The sequence below is a fragment of the Tripterygium wilfordii genome, chromosome 10 (assembly GCF_013401445.1).
Source record: "Tripterygium wilfordii isolate XIE 37 chromosome 10, ASM1340144v1, whole genome shotgun sequence".
NCBI classification, from domain to species: Eukaryota; Viridiplantae; Streptophyta; class Magnoliopsida; order Celastrales; family Celastraceae; genus Tripterygium; species Tripterygium wilfordii.
The window spans coordinates 8,041,198-8,068,138 of record NC_052241.1 but is presented as its reverse complement, the minus strand read 5'-3'; the positions used below and the strand labels follow the sequence as shown (position 1 = coordinate 8,068,138).

General features: G+C 34.8%; 2 protein-coding genes across 5 annotated transcripts; one reads left to right on the top strand and one right to left on the bottom strand.

Moving 5' to 3' along the window:
- Positions 1 to 5,985: 5,985 nt before the first annotated feature.
- Positions 5,986 to 20,929, bottom strand: LOC120007500. Of its 4 annotated transcripts, XM_038857762.1 has the most exons (16): positions 20,572 to 20,929; positions 19,132 to 19,184; positions 18,127 to 18,164; positions 17,604 to 17,694; positions 16,457 to 16,562; positions 16,290 to 16,360; positions 15,469 to 15,538; positions 14,331 to 14,393; positions 12,999 to 13,070; positions 12,794 to 12,895; positions 9,797 to 9,871; positions 9,013 to 9,126; positions 8,357 to 8,473; positions 7,355 to 7,411; positions 6,497 to 6,574; positions 5,986 to 6,362 (listed from the first exon to the last, which is right to left on the bottom strand). In XM_038857762.1, exons 1-15 carry the CDS (start codon positions 20,698 to 20,700, stop codon positions 6,515 to 6,517), a joined length of 1,218 nt encoding a protein of 405 aa, XP_038713690.1. In that variant the 5' UTR covers positions 20,701 to 20,929; the 3' UTR covers positions 5,986 to 6,362; positions 6,497 to 6,514. The 4 variants fall into 4 exon arrangements, with proteins under 4 accessions (XP_038713690.1, XP_038713689.1, XP_038713691.1 ...); XM_038857761.1 differs by having other exon boundaries at positions 5,986 to 6,574; XM_038857763.1 differs by lacking the exon at positions 19,132 to 19,184 and having other exon boundaries at positions 5,986 to 6,574; positions 20,572 to 20,710.
- A 1,556-nt stretch (positions 20,930 to 22,485) lies between these two features.
- On the top strand, positions 22,486 to 25,007 carry LOC120007501. The gene is made up of 3 exons (XM_038857765.1): positions 22,486 to 22,925; positions 24,438 to 24,566; positions 24,646 to 25,007. Exons 1-3 carry the CDS (start codon positions 22,755 to 22,757, stop codon positions 24,745 to 24,747), a joined length of 402 nt encoding a protein of 133 aa, XP_038713693.1. The 5' UTR covers positions 22,486 to 22,754; the 3' UTR covers positions 24,748 to 25,007.
- Positions 25,008 to 26,941: the final 1,934 nt, after the last annotated feature.

Sequence of the window (26,941 nt, the reverse complement as noted above, 5' to 3'; positions counted from 1 at the left end):
GTAACTATAATACATAATATTTTAACAATTATAATTTATACATGTTTATATATGTACATGTAGATGTTTCTATAACATTCCAGTTTAAGTGAGGTACATAAGAACGGAATTTCTTAAAAACATCTTAGTTGTAATTAATTCGATAATTAACTTGGTGTTTTCAATTTGTTTAGAACCTTCTAAATTCAAGAATCACTATTTTTTTCTGATAATTATTTAAAAATCTCTAATCTTATGGCTAAATATTTGTTTATTCCTTCTAAATTTCACTATTGATTTCCGACTACTATTGTCATTTTCTTTCTTCAACAATACACACACATATTCAAATAAAACATAAATTACAAGAAAATTTCATTATTTTTCCCCTTTATTTGCTAGATGTATGTATGGATAATAATCTATTTATCTTCCAATATATATATATATACACACACACACACATAGGAATTCTCCTATGAGGTTCTAAAAAGAGATCCTAAAATAGGGTTCTAACTTTTAGGGTTCAAAATATTTTTTTAAAAATTTAGAATAAATATATTTGTATCTTGATCGTCTTATGAACCCAACAATATATTTTTTCTTCGAAACAAAAATTAAATTCAAAATGAAAGGTGCATGATAATTCTGAATTGTTGAATATAGAACAAAAGACATTTCATACACTTTTCAGCTTGCATTTGATTTTTGTTTCGAACAAAAATTATATCGTTGGGTTCACAAAACCAATCAAAATACAAACATATTTTTTAAAAAAAATATTTGAACACTAAAAGTTAGGACCTCATTTTAGGACTTTATAGGATAATTCCTCTATATATACATACGTATATATATATATGTATAAATATGTGTTTGTGTATATGTGTATATATACATTTATGAGGAAGAAACCGTCTAATCGATTCTACTCTTTTTTTTGAAGGAAAAGTCAAAAGACCTAATTACATTAGTCAAGAACCAATACAGAGTATCACATCATGTCATAATTTTCTCTACCCAATGATAGACGAAACTCATAAAAACAAGACCTATCAACAAACGAAACAAACTAAATCCTATTGGTACAACGGACACCGAAGGTACTACACCAGGTAGAAAACCCGACACTGGGAAAAAAATGAAAACACAATACAAAACAAACAGAGAACTATTACCTTCATACTGAGATAGGATTGAAACAACAATCTTTATCTGTAGAATCAGATCTATCAATTTGAAACCGCATCCAAGACAAATCTAGCAATTTGAGGCAGCATCAAAGCAGATTCAGGTGTAGATCGAAAGAGATCGGCCATCGTCATCATCATCTTCTTCATTGTCGCACTAATGTTGTCAATCGCCAAACTCACAGGTAGAACATGCAGAGAACTCAAATTATTCTGCAAGCATACTAAAGCTGCCCCACGAGAAATAAAGAAAACAAAGGGGGAGGAGATGGAGAAAAAGGATCTCCACCCCCTTCAATCATACCTGCCAATTTAATTTAGAGAGTTTGGAGAAGTTTGGAGAAGTTGAGAGAGTTCTTTTACCAATTCCACTCTATTCATATACTTATTATATATATATATATATATGTTCATATAATTAATTTGATACCTTCAATTCTTCTTATTTCTATTTTTCTTTTTCTTAGACATCATCTTGCGCATTTTAACTAATATTTCCTCGAAATCTTGTTCATCACATGGGAATTGAAGTGCACCTTCTTGCTCAAACCCAAATTCTTCTTCCACTTCATCCATCAAAACCCTAAATTCCGGCATCGACAAATAGCTCATTGGAATCACAAATCGCTTCATCTCCGATCCGACATACACAACTAAAAATCCTTTCGGAACCTGCGGGGCCCATCTCCCATCTGAAAACTCTCCAACAACCAAAGATTCCCTCGAGTTATTCTCATTGGATTCGAGAAATTTTTGATGACCACCATTCTTTTGGATCTTCAATTTTTGTTGATATGGAGCCCACGACAAACATTGCTGGATAATCTTTCTCGGCGGCGGGATGACGTGGCATACTTGTTGTATTGTGTGCATGTTAAAAACAATATTCTAGAGTTCAATGGGAATGCCTAAAGACATTTGAATATGGAATTCAAGTTTTGATTTTGAGCATAAAAGAAAATTTGTATACAATGCAAAGTTAGCTAGTGGGCTAGAAGGAAATCCTTTTTTTTTTCCTTGCATGGAAAAGGATAAGTCTTTCTATGCAAAGGAAGATCAAATTGTGTGGTTTTAGGTATATATAGACCAGGGATTCAAGGAATATTTAGCAATAATTTGTATTTCTGGTGATCAATTGATGAATCTATATATATCCAATCTACTATATAATTGGAAGATGGTGCTCTATTATTGGAAAATTTGTTGAGGGTCAAAGCGGGTCTATGTGCCATTGACTAGTTAAACTTTCAATCAATTTTATTTTCACTTTTTTTGTGTAGTACATGCTAAAACAATCTTTTCCCTCATATTATTCGCTTTGGGTTGATCAACCAATATGTGGTCAGATAGAGACCCATTCAATAAGATATCAGGCGCACAACTTTGTTCTTCATGGGACATCACTCTTTGATACTTAGGCCTAAGGAAAAAGACAAAATATAGCATTTGCTCGCTCAACTATTCCCCTAGTTTCACTTTCGGCCTTAAACTTTTTTGCTCTTAATTTCGTCCTTCAACTATTGAAATGTATCCATTTCGTCATTCAAATGAAAGAGTAGCCGAAAAAATCCAGCGTGACATCTATTTGACATATCGGAGTAATCCTAGTTGACAAACTTTGACAAACGTGAATGATATTATCTCTAAACTATTAATGTCTGACATTTTTAGTGCTTAAACTATACAATAAAATAGTCTGGGGATTTTGAAGAGTTAGGTATTTTAGAGATTTTGAAGAGTTGAGTATTTTAGGGATTTTGTGAGATGACAGGTGTAAAATTTAAGTCAAGTGGGGTGACAGGCGTAAAAATTTAGTCAATTGGGATGTCATGTATGATTTTTCTGATGTTAGAATCATTTGAGAAACAAATGAGGTACATTTGAATAGTTGAGGGATGATTTTAAGAGCAAAAAAAGTTTAAGGACAAAATTAAAATCAAGAGTATAGTTGAGGGACCAAATTTATATTTTTGCCCAAAGAAAAGACCTTGTTAATGGAGAGAGAGTGATACGATAGGGACTATTTGCACTCCACATTTTCTCATTCACACCCCATTTCCCCCAAAGTGCAAACGCACCCTTGCACCACCACTCTCAAAACGCTTCTCGGTTAATGGCAACATCGCTTCCCCGTTAATGGCAGTATACTCACGTCTCTGAGCCCAATTTCAAAGTCTGTAACCTTTATCGATAGCTCACAGTTTGAGATCGGACGTCGAAGCCTCACACACTCACGCCTCCGCTTGCACTTTACGAAATGATCGATCGATGGGGTCTCGTGCATTGGACTAGTCGGTGCATTGTAGAACACCACCACTGAAAGGTCCAGACCCAGGTCCATGAACATGACCAGGGCTTGATGGAGCACTGACATAAGGAGTGGAGCAAGTACTGTCAATGTATTGTTCAGGGACGGAGTGGGTTCTGCCATTTTTAGAGTTTCCAAGGTCTTGGGTTGAGGTTTGGTTGGTTGGAGTCTGGAGCTCCATGCTTTTCTGTACGCAAAATGATTGATGGTGAACAAGAAGATGCCAGTGAGGGGACAAATGGGGTAAGGGTGTGTTTGGTGGTTTTGAAAAATGGGGTATGAATAGGAAAACATGAAGTGCAAATAATCCCCACCGAGTGATACTTTATTTATAAACCACATTGCTTTAACCCAAATGATACGGGATTTTTATAAGTCTTTGACAAAGATAACTCAAAGAAATCATAGTTATTTTATTGGAATAAATCTCAGTATGAATTTCCACCACCATTGTTGGTCTGGTAGCCGTAGTTCCCCACTTTAGGTTAGGAAGGAAGCTAATTTGACCGATTCATTATATTCAGGGGCAAAGGGAGGGGGGACTACACTAGGCTGTCGTCCCCTCCAACCCCCACACCCCAATACCATATATATATATACATCATACATATGTACACATATATATACTATATATATATATATCCTACAACATATATATACAGCATATATATATACACACACATATATATATATATATATATATATATATATCCTAATTCCTACAACATATATATACATATATATACTACATATATACTTATATATACACTATATATATATATATATGTTTGTATCTTTAGACTATGATGTTTTATTACCTATATATATATATATATATATATGGTTGTATCTTTAGAATATGATGCTTTATTACCTAGTAGTAATGAATGATACATAACAATAGTAACTTTCATTCTATTATTATTTATATTAAACAATAATACATAACAATACTTACGTGTTCTAGTTGTATCTTACATGGTCTTTAATTAATTTTCATCAATATTTGGTATCTATTTATGTTAAACTATTGGGTTACTTTATGATACCAAATATTGAGATGAATTTTTATCTATAATATCATTTTAATAAGTTGTATTGTTGTAAAATACCCTTAAAAAAAATTTCTGGAGTTCTGCCCCCGAACCCCCGCAAAAATTTTCTGAACAAACCAAAATGTGTCAGCCCACCCCATGACCAATTCCTGACTCCGCCCCAGATTATATTAGACCCTAAAAATCAAATAACACAACACACAACCTAACCCGAAGAATCTAGGTAGGCCTTGCTTTGTGTGCTCAAGGCATGAAGCCATAACAACAATTATCCTTCCTTTCCTTGCAAGTTGCATGAACATGAATCAAAAACCCACATTGTAAATCAACTTCATGTACTCATTCATCTCTGATCTACTACCACACTTGTTCTCATTCTGCTAAAGAAAGTGCAACAATTGTTTAAAGAAGCCAACTTCACATGGCAAAACAATACCTCCATTGAACTTGAATCCATATTCCTCTTCTGCCACTTCAAGTAAGGCAATGAAGATAGGTAGACTTAGAAACCTAGTAGGAATCAAGAATCAGTCCCGGTTCAATTCGACATAGACCGTGAGGTAACCGGAGGGGATCTGATCGAGCTAACAAAAGCGACGGCCATGAAATAATCTTCATCATTCTGGTCATGAAATTGAGAGGGATGAATGAGAAGCACTTCTTGCTATTGGTAAAACCCATTTAGGGCACTGGAGAGAAACAAATCATCAATTTATAAATGGAGATAACATGGATGGATTTTACAAGATTGATTCAATTTGGTGTTCTAGCTTCTCCTGGTGAGAGGTTCCTGAGCTGGAAAATGATGTGTATACAAAGTATATGAAACTTTTATATTTGGCATACACCATTGTTTGAGGCCCAGAGAAGACAATGATTTGTCTTAAATACTACTTGTCATAATGATGGATGATAATGGGTTAAAATAATAAAAGAGCTAACAATGTAGCAAACACAAGGTATAAAATTCAAACCATGCATTATATATATTTTTTACTTGAGAGTATACGCCTGAAGGAGTGTAAGAGTCATCGATTAATCAAGACAAGAAAATGAATTATAGTCTATGAAATACCTAGACTCAGGTATGGGAATGTGAATTGATGAGTACATGAACACCGTCCAAAAACTAGGATACAAATATGTGGACATCATCCAAAACTAGAATACGAGTAGGTACATGGGTATGTCATCTTAATATGTATCAGGATTATTATATAGAAATATTAACATTATATAGAAATATTAATGTTATGTTCCGTTCAATGTAATTTTGTAATAATATTTATTATTTTTGATACATTTTTTTATCAAATGAAGTTCAGTAATCTTATCAACATAGTTTTCTTATATGAGTATAAACTAAATGCTATCTATGAAACAATTGAGATAAAGGCATAAAATTGTCTCACTGATTGAGTCTTCATAAAGGCAAAAAAAAAAAAAAAAACAATTAAGTACCCAAAAAATTTTTAGAGAACCCAACACGGATACGTTACCCATAATCATATAGTGTCGACACAGGTATGGCAGGGTATGTTGAAGAGTTCAGGTATCATAGAACTGTTGGAGTTTCAGCTAGAATTTCAATGTAAAAGCTTGGTACACGGATCCCTAACTTAAAGCGTTCACTATTCACTCTATATATGCATACAAACAAGAAAACAGCACCTGATATGCAAAGCTTCTGCAGTAAAGGTGGGTCTAAGAAGAGCGTGCATACAACATTTAGTATAGTGTAGAAGTCATTACAAGCCCCCATATCCATCCCGACTGAGGTACCAACTTTTTCTTGGACCCGGGAAGTTTGCCTCCTTTCTCCTGATGCTGCTGAAATTATATCTGGATATCAGTCAGGTGGCCAAGGAGTTCTTTACATCTTTCTAGGCTTCAACAGCATTTATGAAATTGGAAAGTGAAATAATTTCAGATGACTTGAATATGTCACATGTTGGCAAACACACCAGCAGTAAAATCAATGGTCAACGTTTTGAATAACGGTCGACAAGTGCCTTGGCCTTTTCTGGTGCAAAAAACCGTGCCTGCATAAAACCATGACAAGCTTAGGCCAAACTCAGCAAACATCTTCAACTCGTAGCAAAGAGAGTAACATTACCAACTACAACAAAAAAAATATTGCAATCACATTTATAAAAGTAGTAATTAGGCTCATAGTTAGGGTGATCCAGATCAATCGATTCGCAAGTTAGTGATGCTTACAACTGAATTTCTTCTCAATTATTCTGGTCTAAAATTAACCTCCCCTCCTCTGAACGGGAAGGAAGTTGTTGAAGATACATTGCCCTAGTCAATTTTGACAGTCGCTGTATAACAGGTGCTAGATGAAACTCATCGCCTCGAGAGAGATTTTAAATATTGAGAGTGGTTTGTCATGATGGCACATAAAAGGAGTAAGGACAAGGAGGAGAAGTATATATGGAAGATGGAGGAAGTGTATATAATAGCTGTTTACATACTCAGCATGATGCAAAGTTATAACAGGTGTAACAGGATTTCAAATTTCTCACTGTCAATGGAAATCATATCTGGTATAACAGAGAATGCATGCTTCTTATTCAGCTCTTCAACGTGTTGGCATGATGGACACTGTGGTCTGTGACATTAAATGTCTTATAACAGTGAATGCAGAGAAAACTTGCCAGTATATCATTCATAATGCTCAAATGCAGAGGGTATGTCGGAATTGAGTAAACTGCCGGCTATAAGTATGTACATTTAAAAGAAAATAGATGCACAATTGTAAATCTTAGCACATGCATGCATTTGCATGTGCCTGATCAGCACAGCATTTTTATACTCACTTGAATAAACATTCTCTCGGCATCTCCAACTTTACCATTTTCTTTCAAAATGATCCCCTGCAAAATATTAAATTATTTCAATTCATATTTATGCCCTCTTGAAGGTAGTAAATACATCACAAAAAGGATCTATAACAACACAATGAATTAGTGCAGACACGTGATAAGGGGGGTAACCAGGAGAAACTTCATAAAAACAACTATACAGTTTTTACAAATGGCAGTATGGAAATCCATCTTGCCCCTATCCTAGAATGAGTTCCTTCGCTTAATTATAGTCAACTCAAATCTACAATCTTATAGGTTTACTAGTCATCATATAAGTTGGGGTGCAACTGCCTCCATGGTGTCTGCTAGTACTGTGGACGATCCTGTCTGACGACCAAATCATGAAGCATAACATTCAGAACTGAAAAAAATGTTCCTATCATGTAATGTATGCAATTTAATTGGCATCCAAAAGGTCTTAAGAAAATAGTACAGGAAATAAAGTTTGCTGCCTCTTGCAGTATCACATTGAAAGAAACCTACGCTACAATACAGGTGTCACAGTTGCATCCTAATTAAATGACTCCTAGAATTTAATAAACAAGTTGAAGTCCAGAAAAGGGAAGTGATACCAATAAAGTCATGTATTTGGTTTGCAGAAAAGTTAGACAAGCATTCACTGTGGAAGCAAAGTATGTGTTGGATTCCCATGATAATATCCACGAAACTCTATCTGTGGTCTACTATTTTTGCACATAAAGCTTTATTTATGAGAAGACGGCTTGACACCCTAGCTTCCCTATGATCCCTAGTGGGCTACCTATTCATTTAAAAATCAGATCAAAATTAATTTACTGCTAAACAGAGTATGCATCATTAAAAGAAAATTCGCGGAAGTTCCAAAGAGAGTTATTGAATGTACTTGTTTGTCAACTATCATAGCTTAGGGAATCATCTATTATATATACACCATCATCATGCAATTCAGGGAATCAAAGAAGGGAACCAACAAACCTTTGCTAAATAACCCCGGAAGTCTTCAGGGTGACTTGATATTAAACCATCATAGACAGACACCGCATCGCTGACATGGCCCCAGTCAGAATAGGCTTTTCCAAGAAGTAATTCAACCTGTATGCAGCCCAGAAAAAGAATTAAAAGTAATATATAGTATTCAACCTGAAAAGGCTCATGAAAGAAATAAGATAATGAAAGAAAACTGAGCTAAAAAATAGTATACAAAACTGAAATTAAAATACAAACAGATACCATATATCGAAGCATTAAGATTCCATATAGCGGTAGGAAGCCCTTAAAGCAGTTCAAAGAGTTTTTGTTTTGACTTTTAAATACCCAAATCTTCCTAGGTACATTTGAGGACTCCTGCTTATTTTCAAAAAGGGCCACATGTCTAACAAAGAAAACAAAGAGCGATTGATAAAGGAAGAAACAAAAAGAATGGACAAAAAAAACAAAGCATTGGGTATAATACACAGTAAACCATAGCCTAAAAGTACTTCTATGCTTTTGTTCTGACCATCTCTATTTGTTCATAGCAATGCAGTGGCACATAAAACTCTAGAATCCTGTAACCTACAAACATTAATCACTACAAATTGCCATTTTGGTGATGTCCAAATTTCTATTCCATGACATGGAAGTCCACTCACTTGGATTGGGTCCACCTGTGATACAGTTTTTTCTCTCTCACTGTCCGCCTCTTTGTCCCCATTAGACATTTCTGTTCTCAGACTTTCACGAGTTGCAAGGAGAACTTGAACAGCCTGCATGACGAGGAGTTTAGGAGAAAACAAAAGAACAAGAAGAACGAGAAATGAAGGCACAAATCCTATTTTTTTTCAGTCTAATAGGCAATAATAAACCTTTCCCCAAGATAAAATATAACAAGAGGAGAAGGGCATCTGGGTAACCTCATTTCTAGTCATCAGAAGGCTGTTCCACTCACCTAACTTCCCAGGAAAATGTTCATTTATCCATTCCATCTACTGTAGGATTTCTTCAATCGTTTAAAAATTTTAAAAATTATAGGTTTCCTCCAATAAGCAATACAAAAGCTTCCATATGGAGACTTTTTAAAGCACCAAGAACACTGTCGAGATGATTTGGAGATAGGGGATAGCATGAGGTATGCATGGGGGAAAAACAGAAAAGAAAAAGTGCATGCTACAAAAAAAAACATGTGATCAGTTTCTATAAGGAGCTGCTCATGATAAAGAGTAACCGTGGAAACAAGATCAGGAATCCACATCTTAAATAACATATCTGAGACTCCATCCAAGTGCTGGAAGAAACAACAAATTCCATGGAAGATAATATAGCAAAAGAAAAATAACTCAAAATATATTGAAGGAAATCAATAACATGATACAATTTTAAGACAACGAAATAATGTAGCATATAACGTGTATCTCAAACCACTGACTAAATACATACCTCATCTGGTTTCTTAGCAGCAAGTAAAGCATTTGTAAGGCCACGCAAAACTTCAAAATTGATGTTTTCAGATACCTAGAAGCAACAAAATGACATCCATGTCCAGTAATAATAAGGTAAAGATTAATCACATAGAAATGCATTCTATCAACTCAAACTAAAATCTATGAAGTTTACATCAAACGCATCACAAAATTTTGGGTGACTTGTTCATACAAATCATCCAAATTAAAAATGGAAATAGTACTAACTCAAAAGCAGATATTATTTATGAAGTATCAGAAGAAAAAGTATTCCTTATTTAGAAGTTTATGCATCTCTGTCCAAGTCAGAAAATAAATCCTTTGATATAGGAATAAGAATGGGTATTGCTAGAAATCAGGGCCAACAAAACACTATTTGGATTGGTATTGTTCTTCAGTGACCGGTGTGATTTCTACGTCTCATATATGTAACAACTTTCATCCAACATGCGTATTTTTTATTTTCCAATGGATCTACATCTTTCATTAATCGAAATTTTTTGATGTAGTAAGTAATAGCTCTGGTTGTTCGCCGTTCAAGAATTCTTTTAGGCAGTTCATACCATTCATACATGGTGTTTTGATCTAAGATTTCAATTCTTCCATGTTTCAGCAGTAGCCTATTGTTCCATGTAGCTAAGGTCCAAAATATGGAAAAAAAAACAGGTGTTTACACGACTCTACCACCCAGTCAATTATGCTCCACTTAATCCCTATTTCATGGCCACATATCTTTCTGCCTAAGGAATAGGAAACCTTTCCCCTGTTACATGAATCCAATTTTCATTTCATCCGGGAAAAACCATCTTTTTCTCAACATTGTCTTTGTCATTTGATCCAATAGCGTTCCGTTAGATAGGAACAGATTTGATAAATACTGATCTCGGATAGAGTAGTAGAACGGAAAAATCCATTAGATAATGAACTAACTACAAGATTAAATGAATCTTAAGTTACTCATACATATTGCCCTTATTGTCTATTGAGCAATGCACGAGTTATGGTCATCTATGATGCATCTTCACCCATTCAATAAGTTGCAACTTACCATATCTTAATTGCACGAAAACAAACTCTAAGTAGAGAAAGAAGAAAATTAGAAGAGTGGGATAAGATAGGACTGTTAAGTATTGCAAATTAACTTGATCTAATGAACCAAACAAAAAAAATTTGTTTGATTTGCCCGATGGTCCAGAGTTGATTTCAACTTAGAAATCAAATGTACTTGGTTTAATTTGCTTTCCTATAACATCAAGAATGAACTTGTAAACTAAATCAACTACATATGCCACAAAGGAACCAAATACACGTTACACATGTGTGTGTGTACGGAAAACCCTAGAAGTTAGAATGCATATCTGCATGCATGTGAGATTTTGTACTGATACTCTCTTGTATGCATCACACGCCTGCTCAGAGAGTAGAAACACATACTGGGCTCCATTTACAGTGAATTAAATAGATCTACACTTCCTAATTTTCTACCTGAATTTCATTAAGTGGATTTGGACGGACTGTTTGACTTTAAGAATTAAGGTATTACATAGACCATGGGCCTTGTTATAATGGGTGTAATATATCATAAAGGGGTAATAACAGAGATAACACACTGCATCCACACCTTCTCTTCACCCCACTTCTTGTTCTATTAAATATCAATGCAGCTCCCTTTCGAAAGTGAAGCTAACATTGCCCATAAAACAGTTAAACATGATGAAAAGAAGGAAAGTGATATTATAGACACTGTCAAGGTGTGGTCTACATAGCTTTCATGAATTTGCCAATCAGTAGGGTGATATATTCAATAATGCCCTTAAGAATAAAGTTTCTATCCTATTGTAAGCATCTTGGTGTACATAATATTCTAGACCAACGACATCGCTGCAAGTATTGAAAAACAGTCATCATCATAATCAGGATCAATGCTTTTATCCCAAACAAAGTTAGGGTTCGTTACATGAGTTCATACAAGAAGTTAATGAAAATGCACTGCATTATGAGTCCATGTCATTTTGAGTCCCCCTCTCCTCTTTTTAGCATCTCTGCTAGATTTTCCTTCTCAGCTCTATGCACTACGAATTAACACCTCATATCCTCATTCCTTCGGCAATTATAATATGAATAATTTAAATAACATATTTTTCTATGGTAGTATGAAAAATAATACACTAAAGCCAAGATAATTCTCTTCTCCTCTTCTCTTCTCTTCTTCCATACCTATTGATGTAGTTTTTGGACTACCGATGTAGAATTTGTTTAGGATTGAGCAACCAAAACCCTAACCCAAAATTTAAACCCAAAATATAAGAACCCTAGAACAAAAATTCCCAATTCCTTGATTTCTTGAAATTGAAACAGACTTTCAGCAAACAAGAAGAAAAGAAACTTGAACTTCTAAGTTGGAATCCTGAATCTCTTAGGTAGGGTCGGATAAACTCACCTTCCCCTCTCAGCCTCTCACCGAGCGTGTCTAAGGAATCTCTCCTATAACAAATTTTGTATAAAAATTCTCATTCTTATTTATTCTTGACTTGCATCCATATATATAGACTCCTAGTAATCCTAATTACATAAGAAACTTCCTTCAAATAAAACTAGGATTCCTAAAAGTAAACTAATATGACTCCAATTATAAGTAGAACTTGACTTAACAAAATAACCTAATAAAAGACTCTCAAAACAAATAACTAATACTAAATTCGAAATTCCAGCACACTTGGAAATTCCGACAATACCCTTACTGTGAAAACTAAAAGAAACTTAGTTAAAATAGACCCGATAATAGACTAACGTATAAAAAACTATATTAATGGTCCTCCTGCATCACCTATCTATTTCAAACCATACACCTTCCATTTGTCAAATTCAACTCTTATGTATAAACATTCAAGCTAAAGTCAACAAAAACTAGTCAGGACAATAATCTAATAAACCACCATTAGTATATAAATGTCTTACATCTTGGGAAACTGACCATAGAAGAACTCCTAAAAGCAGCAGCACTTCCTTCATAATCCTTGAGTTCATATTTAACTTCTCCAAGCAAACGGAAAACGTTAGGGTCGCTTGGTTTCTCCTGGAAAAAAACCAGATCATCTCTCAATAAGTCAATAGAACAATAAAGGCCAAAAGGGCATCACATTCAAAGTATATTTGTCATTGAAACCAAAAGAACCAACCTTTGTCAAGTCCTGAAGCAGAGAGGCAGCCCGAGAATACTCTCCTAGTTCGGCCAATGTTACTGCAGCTCCCTGCAAGACCAAATTGAACGAATTCCGATTGCTGGGATATTCTAAGGTTAAAAATAAGGCCTTTGTCTTGGTTGCAAAGACAAAATCCATTTTGATATTAACAAAAACAATGGCATCTTCAGATAGTGAAAGATACATCATATATCAGAGGCTCAACAGAAACATCAACCGTGGATGAACTTTAGACAATTGATACCACACAACACCATTATCTCCATATTCTACATGCCCAAACAATCTTAGATATTAAAAACCAAATAAATAAAATAATAAATAAAGCCCTCAGCAGCTGTTGTTTGTCAACCTTATCCTATTTCTTTTGCACATTCTATAGAACTACATCTATAGACTCAAGCAGACGATGACATAATCAAGTCTACCAACCAAACCAAAATGTTTGGCTCATGTCTCTGACTTTGGCTCAAGCAGCAAAGGTCTTTTGGGGGTTAAGATATGTCATTGAGTCAAAATCCCACAAAGAAAAACACAAGTAACGAAATTTCTAACTACTCCCAGTTTAGTAATCTATTGATGGGGTTTTACGCAATTCAAATCTACAAGAACTACAAACACAAGATTCAGTTTGTTTCTCAAGAATTCAAGTGGTAGAGTTGTAGTAGTGCAACCTAGGGATCACATGTTCAATTTCTAGAAAGAACTCCACATATTATGTGGGGTAAGGGCTGTGTACATCCAACTTGTCCCCGACCCCGCCCACTGGGGGAGCCCTGTGCACGGGAGTGGTTTACTTTGCAGGATTAAAAGTTTCTAAACCTTGCAGGCTCAGTGATTTGATCAAGATTCAAAGATAAAAAGGGGTAGCTTAACTCACACGCTTATTCAGAGAGCATCCTTCATTAGTACAAGTATCAACCATAGAAATTGAACAAAACAAGTACTACAATAAACTATATTCCTTCGTATGATTGGTTCTTGTTATTGACCCCATTAGATTTAACATCCAAATCCAAGGCACATAAAATATAGCTAAAAGATCTAATCCAAACCTCAATAGAAAAAAGTAAACAACTCCCATGCACAAGGCTCCCACAGTGGGCGGGGTCGAGGATAGACAGGATGTAAGCAGACCTTAACCCCACATAATATGTGGAGAGGCTGTTTCCAGGAATTGAACATGTGACCCCTAGTTTGCACTCCTACAACTCTACCTATATTTAGCAGCAAAAGCACATATTTATAAGTTTGTCAGTTCTTATTCGTGCGTCTTTGGCTGTATCATGTTCAGCGCTCCTTACTAACCTCCAAGGCCGTTGCATCCTTTGGAGAAGCAGTAAGCATTTGTTCATATTGTGTCAGCCTTATCTGCAACAAATTAGAGAGGAAAGTAGTTAGAATCTTAGTATGATTCCTGAAAACACCTAGTACGCAGTAATGAGTATGTTATTGATCATACTGAAAAGAACTTACAATGAAAAGAATTTTAAAACATAATTTAGATGGGAACAATAAGTCATTTCCTTGCCAAGTACAAATTAAGGGAAGCACTCAAAATTCTTTCGATTAACCCCTTGTATGGAAACAGATAACAACCCAAATGAAAATAAGTAGAAACATACAAAGGTGAGAACTGAATATTGTCCCTTCGTTGTGTAGAGTGAAAAGAAGAGTATGACACTATGATCAACATCGGTAATACCAAATGAAGCAATAAAATTTCAGACTAAGTACAATTTTGGCTCTTTAAGCTTCAATCAACCTCCATTGATTTAAGGCTTCCATACAAAAATGGTCCCTGTGGTTTGACATAAATAATTTTTGGTCTCTTTGATTTCTTGATAGAGCAGATATAGTCCCTGAGGTTGCAATATTTACTGGTTTTGGTCCTTCCAACATTCCTTGTGTTGCCACACATCCAACAGAACATTATCATTTCTACAAAATTCATTTCAGGCATGTTGACATTCATGTCATGAGATTTGACTAGGCAACATTCCGCAACCCTCCTCCTTTAGCTTGGGACCAGATGTGTAACTTGGCAGTCTGGTGGCACAGGCAAATTGGTATAAATTTTGAAAACTAATTCACGACGTCCAAACCCTGAAGGTCTGCTCTGTTCAAATGTTTGCCAACTGTTAGCACCCACACGAACTCTCAGAAGAAACCCATGTCGTTCTATCTAGTATACGCCACCCCCCCCCCCCAAACTTTTTTTTCTGAAAACAAAGAAAAATCAAAGAAGAAATTCACCTATAATATTTGCTACCAGTCTCATAATTTTCATATAAATAAGATCTGAAACAATAATTTTTGTTAAGAGGTAGAAAACAGAAAAATGAATGTTCTAGGAACCACCCAGCTTCATTGCATATTACAAGCTTAGTGACCATGCTAGTCAGTGCATCTATAAACATTAAAAAAAGAAAGAAAGTTAAATCACCTGAAGAGTATCTTTCTCTTCTTTGGACAATTTTTTATTGACCTCTGCAGTTTCTTCAGTGGGACTATCACTGGACAATAAAGGAGCAAATGAATATCTGACTTTTCGTCCGGGAATGCAACAAATAATTTATATTGGAGAACAAATAAAAGAAACTACTACTGAAAAGTCAATTACTTCAGCTCCCATGATAAGACAGCCTGCTTAGAAAGCGTGGACTTCATGTTTTTATCATTAAAAAACTCCAACTACAAGCATTTTTCAAAACTTGATAGAAGTTGGCCATACTCATATAAAGATTCTAACAACGTGGTAACAAAATATATAAGTACTTCAGACATATTGGTTTTGTAGATGAAATGTTAAACTTTGTAACCTATTAAAACATACTTCTTGTGAACATGTAAATGATCAGACAATCACCAGCCCCAAAACTCTTCTTTATTTTGTTGCTCATGTTTCACGCATTTGGTTAGCAAAAAGATTTCCTAAACAGATATCTACTTTCGAACCAAAATATGACCAAATGCAAACAAAAATGGGTACCACATCCATCACCTTTCCCCATAACTCTTCTTTATTTTGCTGCTTCTCATGTTTTATACATTTAGTTAGCAAAAAGTGTATAAAACATATGCTTACTGTGGAACCAAAGGCCAGTAATTTTCATATGTCACTTATGAAAGGAAGAGACGGAGAGAAAACTAAATGTGCACCTTTTCTTTTAACATCAAAACAAAGAGTTGCAATTGCTAAATCAAGTAGTTTCAACTTTCAAGAAAAGATAAAAGAAGAGAGAATTATTAACGTAGAACGCATACCTTCCAGAGGGGAGAAAGTCTCCAAGGGCAAAAACCAAACCAAAGACCACAACAGCTACTCCTACTCCAATCTATTCAATACCAAAAGTTCCAAATTACAGATCCATGGTCCTTGAAGATAATAAATTTCCAAAAATAGACCCTCAAAATAACTAGAGATGTTCAACCTTAGCACCAAGACTGACTGCCTTCTCCTCTGACTCAACTGGTGCATCATAGTCTATTGCTCCAAATGTTTGCTTTTCTTCTTCCTTTTTCTGCTCAAGAGCTGACCTGCAGAGTAAAGAGAAGGAATAATCTCCAGGGAAAAGGAATCCTATGTATTATAAATAGGTAGAACTCATCAAATCAACTGTTAAGACACAAATAGAATTTAAAACAAATATTTCCGACAACGTTGCTAAATACTAGGGAACAATTGAAACTTTATGGTCAAACAACATAGAACCTCCATCTATCAGAACCTGACTTGTAATGCATTAGATAAATTCAAACAAATCCCGATGGATATAAACAAAAATGTAGATCAGGCTTTGAGATCACACTAAATAAGAACCCAAAGAAAAAAGACTGCACAGCAGCCACTCCACTGAAGATAGAACACTCCTAGAAACCAAATTACATCAGATTGGAAAATTACAAGTATTAGCATGGTTATAACAACTTATTGATATGTCCTCAGTTATCTAGACCCTTTACGTAGTGCTCATGTCAACGCAGCAAAAGCCATTATCAAGGTGCTGGTCATTCAAAATTGTCAAAAGTTTGCCAAGAACACAGAATTCCAATTATTAGATATAACATGTAGTTGACAACAAAATACTACCATAAACTCAAATTGGCTCATGACATCCATGCCACAATATCCGGGAAAGTGGTAAAACCCAGCGCAAGGTACTTGTCACCACTATGGTAACAGATCTTTACACGACAATATTCCATGAATAAAAGTTAACACAAATACTCAAAGCACAAAAGAAAAAAGTCTCTCTCTTCTCTTCTATTCATCAACCAGTGGTTCTTTATACAGTTTCACCTAATAAACATTCACGGAAGGAAAAAATTAACAGATATCAGCACCTTGACATAACAGTTTTAACTTTTAAGTTAAGATTGGCAGATTGCTTGAAACAAATTACCAACAATTTTATAAAAGGATGCTTTACAGCTAAGAATGCCATAGTGGCATAAAATAATGACATATTCGACCACCCTGCCACGGGAAAAAAGTTTAATGGGAGGTGCATTTTTTGTGTAGGGTCTGGAGGCAAGAAGAGGATGCATGCACAGTAGGTAACTGAAAAAGTATAAAACCTTCTAACTGCTTCCAGCTTTCCCTCAAATTCAGTGTCCATGGGCATATTTTTTGAACTTGAATTAAATTGAGAACTTAAACCAGGGGCACCTGCAAGGAAAAAAATTCATTTTAGTTGACACAAACAAAAAAGAAACAGCAGGCCTCATTTCTGTCATTTATTATGCTCATTACTTACAACTGTAAAAAGGCCTTATATGTGAATTCCAATATCATTTACAGAAGAGTTGGTAAGAGGGTAGTGTTTTCCATTTTGGTTTTGTTGTCTATCACACACAGGCTATATCACCCTCCACCTACGCCATCAACTAACATAATAAAAAATACTGTATCAGCATTTAGCCAATTACAAGTCATCCCACTAACAGATGCAAAGCAAGCCTTACAGAAGTACAATCTACTAATAACTGTAGCAAAGGTGGAAATGATTCAAACAAACAAGTAATTAATATAGCAAAGATGAAAATATGAATATATTAAACAAGAAAATACATATTCTCAAAAATAGTATGATAAACTTACGGACAGGCATAGGGCCAGATTGTTGAATTGTTGATTTCCTGCGTCAGACAATAACAATGGTTATGCTATTAAGGTCTTGTATGATGTGACTGGAAAAGAATTTTCGAACAGCCAATTTGGAGGTGAAAGACTTATTCAAAAGGGTAAACTAAACTCATTAGAATATATTCCTTCCATATCTACAAATAACTATTCATTAAAACATTTGTTCTTGCCAACTTGCAGAGCGTGCAGCATCATCATTATTGTCAAAGCCTTTAAAAAAAATTGAAGTCTTGAGCCACGAGTCCAGTAGGGAATATAATTGGAGTCCACAGAATGAATTCTCAGCCCCCATTCTTTCTCCTCTAAAGCTATGCTCTCCCTTATTCCTATAGATTCCACGTTCTTGCTTATCAATTATACCCATATTGTTTTTGGTCTCACTCTCTGTTTCGTACCTCCTTGGATTTTCTAGTTTTTTCGAACTAATGCACTAATATCTCTATGTTATACAAGCCAAATTACCCAAACCACCTTAAATGATTTTCAAAACATCTTCTATCGACACTCCCCTAATTTCGATCAAATGTCTAGTTTGACATGCCATATCCAATTTTCTATTTGCATTGTCACACATCTAGCGCATAGTCTCTTTCTAGTGCATTTATTCTTTGGGCATGTTCTGTCTTAAAGGCTGACATTTTTAGCATGCATCATATTATTGCTTATAGAACGAAGGTATCCTCTACGCACACAGACCCATAGATGCACTTTTCCACATGATTCATCCTAGTTTAATCATGATGGCTACATATGTTCAAACATTCAATAAAGAATCAATTAGCCAACAACATGGAATGGGAGCGAACTCAAGATGGCATGAAGCAGCAAAATCAAGCCATTACAAAAACAAAGAAAAAGGCCATAAGGCAAAGAAACTTCAACAATATTATCCAAGCTGACAATTATTGATGTCCAAAGTTAAAATCCTAAGGAAAATGCCCTTAAATTGCCTAAGGATACCTTTGTTGTGAGACCATACCCTTCTGCTCCCTTGACGTGTTAACTTTGTTTGTCTGAGTGAGTAAAAAGTAGCAATGAAAGTGACATATGAGATCGAAAATTTCATGCTAATCTGATAGCAGCATCGTTGCTTGGATGGTAAAACAACATTGTTGCTTGGATGGTAAGATAGTAAAGCTTTTGGCATTGACTAACTATGATGCAGACTTGATTTTGAACAAGACGAATATTTTATCTTGCAATTGAACAGAACAACAAAAATACCATGCTTGTTTGACGAAAAGCAGAAGTACAATACAAAGATGAAGACATTAGAAATTAGGAACTGCCGTGTTGGTTTAATGAGAAACATCAGTCCCCTAAAAACTTAAAAGCCACACATCAAACACTTACACCACTTTCTAAAGATCATTTGTTAAGGTTCCATATTAGACCATAAAAAAACTTCTTGGCAAGCCTTACGTCACATATCAAAACCATCTCTGCCCACAAATGATGAAGCAAAGTATTTTTAAGGCTAAACCCATTTTACTCAGGGCCACTTTAACACTCAATGACAATACAACCTCTAGGATTCTTAAGATTCAAATCAATGCATTGGCATCTAATCAGACCCTGCAGGCCGAACATGGATTAGCATTGGCATAAACGATACTAACGGTAATTTGACAATGATTGTTTTCCTCAACAAAAACAAAGGAAAATGCGGTCCATAAGTTCACCTAAGCTTAATGCTTTGTATAAGAATGAAAGTTAACCACTTTTGTATATTAAAAAGTATAGAATCTAACCAGTTAGCAAAATTGTCACCTTTTAAAAAATTTGCAAAGCAATAAAAAATTTCAGCTTTAAACATTCGGACTTTTAATTATGAACCCAACAATCAAATTTGCAGCCTCAGATTGCAAGCTTATCATGAATCAAGAAGTCCACCTAGAAATCAAATGCCCATGAAGAATGTGTTTTGGACAAAAAAAATGCGAGGGACCAGGAAGCACTCGCTGTTCAAAATATTTGACAGGAATTCACTAAAACAATTTAAGTTTTCAAAGAACAGACAATAAACCACTCAATTATCATGCGCAAGTAGGGGCACCCACCCGCAGTGATGGGAAAGCCTCAGAAGAACTGATGTATGCTTTACCCACAAGCTATTTTGTGGTTTGTAACTGTTAAATCTGGTATTGTAGTAAAACAAGTTTTACCAGTTCGCCAAGGTTCACACACAATTATTAAACAAATTGTTTCATAGATCATATTCTTCAAAATTCTTAACTGAAACACCAAATATCGTTCAGTTCTTTCAAAATTACCGAACTGCAGTTCGACAACCCCAACATTTCAAGAAATACAACCAAGTAATGTTAGGAACAAACAAAATGTTGCAATTCAAAACATCGCATATCATAACACAAGGCACATTTTCATGCATAAGTATACCTTGTCATTTTTGGAACCGAAACCTCGTTTTCTCGGCTGAGAATCAGAGCATCGTACTCCTCGGAACATGAAAATCACATCTCTATCTATTGCCGGCGCCTTTACTGTTGCTATTGCTGTGATTGACATGCCTACGATGAAGGATAGGTAATGTTATGAATGAATCTGCGCTTGTTCTTCAGTAGTCGAATTGCACAAGCTTTTGAAATTCAGTTCAACTTAGCAGGATTGGAGCACTCGCTCTGGAATTTTCGTTTCAACGTTGATAAGAGATGAGGTCTAGTCCAAGCACCACGTTGCTTCCTCCACCGTCCGATCAATCTTCTCCTCCCCTGATCGACAGACGGGTGTTACCCCAGTCCAGATGGACCAGATTATAAAATACGTATTACATACATTGAACACTATTTTGACCTTTTTTTTCCTTCTTGCATTCACACATTGATATCTCTTAATATATTATCTATTTTATCTACAAAATATAATTTTTTGACAGTTTATAAATTCTTTATTCATTGATATCATTTTTTTGACAGTTTCTTCTTATTTTAAGTAAGAATTAAAATGTTTATGAAATAATATTTTCAGTTTATATATTAATTTTAGATAAAATAATTAATATTAATAAAAAATAATACATTAATAATTAATAATAAATTTTAAATATTTATTAATTTATAATAAATTAAAAACAAATATTTCCAACGGTTATATTTTAAAAGTAAAGATTTTTGACGGTTATATTTGAAAAGTAAATACTCTCAATGGCTATGTTTGAAAAACAAATATTTCCAACGGTTATATTTGAAAAATAAAGATTTATAACAGTTATATTTCCAAAATTTATAAATAGAAGCAATCTCATTTTGTTCCTTACAACAATTGTTTACTCTTTAATGTCAACTCTATTGCATTGGCTATCATCATTCTCACAATCAAATAGGTTCATTTTTAAAAAATGATTTCAAGAATATGTTTTCGACTCTTCATCCAATGAAGAGTTAGAAGAGATGCTCATATTCAAAGTAGAGTAGCGGAGGTTAGAGAGGATGAAGATCTTAGCATCACGTGCTCCACGATTGTACATCGATCGTGGCTTTATTAAGTCTATATTAGATGTCTTGTGGAATATTCATAGCAATACTTAGTAATATCTTTTAATATGGAGTTTCTAAGTTTTAATAATTTAAATAATATTTGTAATAGAGGTTGAATATTTTATTTGATATTTTCGTATTACAAAGTAGTCCAAACACAATAACAAAAGGTAGACGATATCACCATAAAAGAAAAACAATAACAAAAAGTAGCCGAAAAGTGGTTGCATATAGAAAAGCAATATTAAATTTGTTTTTAAAGTTCATATTGCATTTGGCTATCGCTAGAGTTATTATACCAAGACCGTATATTTGGATTATATCGATAGTTAACAGATACCACTGTAACATAGATTTTTATGATCATCACATATTTTATAGACAAATCCACTTTTAGAGTAATCAGTGTGAATGCTCTTATACCCCAAACTAAACAAACCTCACTTAAACATAATAATAGAGAAATTTTATTTGCACACCATTAAATTACCACGAGCACTCACAATGGTGTAATTTTGCTTGGGCATGGACATGTTTTTGTTAGGTCATTGATGAATTTTAGGTTATGACAAGACCATTTTAATGGCCCCATTTTCTTGGAAACAACATGGGGGCATGGACTTTTGCATGCCCCCATGTTGGCACAGAACCAAGCTTAATAGTCTGACATTGAGCTTCTCGACGAACATAAGCAAAAGCTTCCTCTAGTCCAGGAAGAGGTTTAGTCCACAAGAAATCGCTACCAATTTTGTCAAAAAAACATCAGTTCATCCTTGCAGATCAGATCCAAGCCTGCCAAAAAAACCATATATACGCTCTCTCATCAGTTCATCCTTGCATCTCATCAGTTCATCCTTGCAGATCTTTATATCAGCGGCACATGTCATCTTAATTGAGCCAGGTCTTATTTTCCGTTCATTGGGCTCGGAAAGGGAGTATCCATCATATGGGCCATAGTCTTGGGGTGCGAAGGTTTGTGGGTTTTTAATATTTTTAAAATCCAATGGGTCCTAAACCAGTAAACCCCCATATATACTAGTGAACACTCTATATCGATCGCGGAAGAAAGGCAAGGTTGGGAAGAGGATGGCAGCTAGGATTGTTTCGGTAGCTAAAAGGGTTTCTAGGTCTCAGCCATTCCTACTGCAGCACTACGGATCTCAAGACTTTCTCTGCAACCGCTCATCCCCGCTGACACGGCCACCACACTCACAAGTCAAATCTGTACCCAACGCAACAGAGAAAAAGGAATTGGAGGTGATTCTTTTCTTCTCTTTTATTATGATTTATGATGTTAGATATTTTTTTCGAATTTAGTTTTGACCAATTTCAATGGTTTGTCATGGTAATTTCTTTATGTTCAGAGTTATTATGTTTCCTTGAACATAACCCTTTTCTTTCCACTTTGCATACTTTTCCCCTTTCCTGGTGCATTTGGTATTTGATAGTTCATAGTTAGGGTTATCGGGTTATATTTTTCGACTAAATCCGTAAGATAATAAGGAACAACCCAATTGTCTTCGGCTTAGGATTTGAAAAGCGAAAATCCTTATTAAAGTAAAGTACACTTCTTCAGTCTTCAGTTTGGAATATAATTCTTATTGTAGATAACCTTCAAAATTCAAAAGAGAGGTTTTAGTCTGACCAACAGGTACTCTCTGTGCAATACTGAAGAAGAATCAATCAGCCACTGTAATTGGACTAGGAAAATTCGGTCTGTGATTTGGAACTTGGTTGTTTTCAGTTTGGCGGTGAATCAAAACCCAACTTTCGAGTTGATAACTTTTATCTGTATTTGCAAAGACAGTCCAAAATTCTACAATGTGTTCGTCTAGCTACGTACTGATTAATTTGGTGAGAGAGAAATAACATGGTCTTCTTGGACAAGGAAACAGACTTAGACCATTTCATAGACAATTCACATAGTAATCTGAAGTTCTTATTTTCTAGATATTGTAACAATTTCGGGATATCTATCAGCCTTGTTGGCTCCTAATTTTGTTTTCCCACATGCTCTGTAGTGTGTTTTTGTCTTCATTTCCTGTTTTTGTGTATTTCTCGTTATTTCTTTTTTTTTCCCCCTAGGGTTTCACCTTCTTGGTGGTCCTGATTAAAGTTATCTTTGCCTTCGGAAAAATAACAAGTCGTCAAAAAAGACATTATGGTTTTGTAGTTTATTTGGGAACATTAGATTTTGATATGGAAAGTGAATCTGGAAACAGAGTAAAGTCGTTTCATTGCTGCCCATGTTCAATCCTTATAAGTAGTTTCTTCTGTTTTAACTTTTAAGGTGTATGCATATGCCTGCTCTCCCAGAGTTAGCAGTGGTAGCTTTGTGAACTGGGTTTGACTGTTGTGTTTAGAAGTTGAAATACATGGTCTGTAAATGTTACCATAAACAGTGTTTTGGGGCCTATTTTTGAGGGTTTTTTTTTCACTTCTAGGCTTGAGAAGGATTAGGGGATTGAAAATATTGTTTTGGGGTGCTTATTGTGGATCATAGCTGAAGGCTACTGCATAACAGATTGTAAAATAGAGAGAGCAGGAAGAAAATAATATATTTGGAAAAGTGTGTATCTATTTCAGGTTCCATTTGGTATTCTTTCTTTTATGCCTACCCTTAACAATTTCATTTGAACTTTTTTTTTTTGGTTGTATTTAGAGGGCTGGCTATTAACGCATGTGTGTTTGATGATGACTTTGGACAACAAATTCTTAATATTAACATGAATTATAGTTTTACTTATTGTATTGTGTATCATGCAAAAGGATTTTTTGGCAAAGTTGGACCTTAGCATGGAGGAAATTAAGAAAGCAAATGCACAAGTGCAGGAGTTGGAACCTCTGGTAGAGGAATTCCGTGTTGTGGCAGCCAAATTGATTGAGGATGCTTATTCGGTAAGTGCTAAGTGATTCGACTGTTTGACTAAATGTTGACTAAACAGGTCTGATGTCGCATTTTCTGATTTGTCTACAGAAAAAATTAAGATATCAAGTCCTTTATGAACGCCGTAATGTAACCCGTAGCTGTGTGGCAGTTGGTGCCATTGTCATGCTTTTAGTTGGACGCTACTTCTAGGGGGTTGCAGCTGGAAAGTGAAGCAAACTGCTTTATATTATCTCCTAATCAACTTTGAATGTAATTATCTCATTCCATGTCGTTGAATGTAATTATGGGAGGGTTCAGTGTAGGTGTTTGGATTCCAATGGCAACTAACTTAGATCTTCTGTCTGTTGGATTTGCTATTTTACCAAGTATATGGATAATGGATGGTCTATGCATTTTTCTTTGGATCTATCATGGGAAAAAAGGACAAGATTTATGATATTATTAGAAAATATTTTTCTTGTGTAGAGGGTTGTGGATTCAAAGGTAGATTTCTCTCTGATTATACCACGCTTTCATCTCATGTCATAAGCCCCATAATCGTTAATGGCCATTGTGTTATTTACCATTGACAAACCATTCTAACTCTAAATCCAAATAGCTCCTACAAATGGGTGGTGGCAAACTTAAAATTGAGAATCATATAATGACCTTTGTTCTAAAAATTCTACCGATTAACATAAATATCTACTTATCTATGCTATATTTTTCTTATATCATGGGCCTGCATTGTTATTGCTTGCTGGTAATGATCTATTTATAATGCTTGGATGGATTAACATAAATATCTACTTATCTATGCTATATTTTTCTTATATCATGGGCCTGCATTGTTATTGCTTGCTGGTAATGATCTATTTATAATGCTTGGATGGATAAGATTACATCCTTCATTCGGGTGCATTGTAATTCCTTGCTGGTAATGATTAACCTATAATGCTTGGATGGATAAGATTACATCCTTCATTCGGGATCTATTTTTTTCTTTCTTTATCATATAATTTATTTTAGTCTTCGTAATTAAAATTATATGTTCTTTAATCCTTACCTTACCTTTGAAGTAAATTGTGAATAAATTATGTTATAATAAAAATTAGACCCAAATTTTAGTAGCCGAAAGTGGGTGCTTATGTAGATAAAGAAAGATGTGGGTCTAATGTTAATTATCAATTTCTGTACATATGGATTCACGGGCTTTTAAGCTTGTATTTGTGTCTATTACCGGAGATGACATGATTGTATGGTTTTGTAAGAATTAAATGCAACGTCATCTCAAAATTTTGAGCTTATATATATATATATGCATGCTTTACTACATGTGGATACAAAAATCTAGATGATCCACACGTCAACTATTGAGAAGGCTGACGCAGCGGCAAGCCTCCATGAATCTTGCAAGAACAAAGGAGAGGGTGGCCTTTTGTGGCCGGGGACACTCCGACGCTCAAGTTTGTAATCTTATTCAGAGAATCAAAGTGGAAATGAAATGTCTCGGTCGTGAGAGCATACCTCGGATGAGTCTAGTTATGTGTCAGGCTGACATGGTATGACCCCACCTGCCATGTTGACTTGGCTTGAGCTATTTTATTTATCCACAAATACCTACCCCAACCTTTACTTTGTGTTTTCCTTTCTTTAGAAAGCATAGATGTGCTTAACAAATGCAAATATAAATTAACTTTAGCATTTATTTTACAGTGTTACAATCACAATGTACCTTTTTTTTAACATGAATAAAATTAATATAAATATAAATGAGGTTTTTGAAAATAATAAAAAAAAAAACCACAAAGCACGTTTATATTTATATTCATTTTGTACATATACTAGTATATTATATTTATAGTATTCTATTTCATATTTTCATACTATATATTTATACCATATATTTATATTCATTTTGTATGTATACTATATGAATAAATAATTTATATTCATTTGGATATATAATATATAAATATATTATATATTTAAATATATATTATTTTATTATTTATTAAAAACATGCGGTTCAACCTCTATCATAACGGTTGAACCTCGAACCTTCAGTCTTGACGGTTTGATACACGAGTCGGGTTTAAAAACTATTCTATGAAGTGTTTCCTCATTCGATTGAGTCTAGGTATCTACTCCATCAAGATTATGCATGTAGCGGGCATGGTCTAACATATAGAATGAGATGGTCTAACACATGGAGCGGGACTAACCTTGGATTGGGTGGTTGACCTTCTAGAGCAGATGGCCGACCTTGGAGACGCAAAATGTCAAATACCTTCATATGAAACCTAAAAAAACAAAGAAAGATAATTATGCCATAACAAAATTAAAACAAATAAAATCAACGTAAAGCACCAAACCTGAATATCGTTCAAAAACTTCAACAACA